A 306-nucleotide genomic window follows, 5' to 3' on the forward strand; every position below is an offset into this window, starting at 1 on the left:
GGGTTGGAGCTGGAGGAGCTTTAAGGTCCCTTCAGCACAACCCAGGCTGGGATTCCATGGTTTGGGTTGTGGGAAGCCGGGGGTGTCCCTGCTGATGCAGTGTGGTCCCGGCAGCGCGCGAGGCTGAGCTGCGGCGCCTGCGGAAGATGAACACGGAGTTTGAGGAGCAGAACGCCATCCTGCAGAAACACACGGAGAGCATGAACTGTGCCAAGGAGAAGCTGGAGCAGGAGCTGGCCCAGGAGGAGAGGCAGACGCTGGCCTTGCAGCAGCCGCTCCCGTCTGTGCGCCTGGGCCCTACGGGCA

At 63.7% G+C, this 306-nt stretch overlaps 1 protein-coding gene across 1 annotated transcript in view; it reads left to right on the plus strand.

Annotated features, from left to right (window-relative positions):
* Positions 1-306, plus strand: part of HMG20B (high mobility group 20B) — a gene marked incomplete at both ends in the record, with an annotated part of 2,677 nt that overhangs the window by 1,814 nt on the left and 557 nt on the right. The window contains one exon of the mRNA XM_010014363.1: positions 115-303. Coding sequence (XP_010012665.1) covers positions 115-303 — 189 coding nt within the window. The remainder of the gene's footprint in view (positions 1-114; positions 304-306) is intronic.

Source organism: Nestor notabilis, unplaced genomic scaffold, assembly GCF_000696875.1.
Source record: "Nestor notabilis isolate BGI_N333 unplaced genomic scaffold, ASM69687v1 scaffold16615, whole genome shotgun sequence".
Taxonomy (NCBI): Eukaryota; Metazoa; Chordata; class Aves; order Psittaciformes; family Psittacidae; genus Nestor; species Nestor notabilis.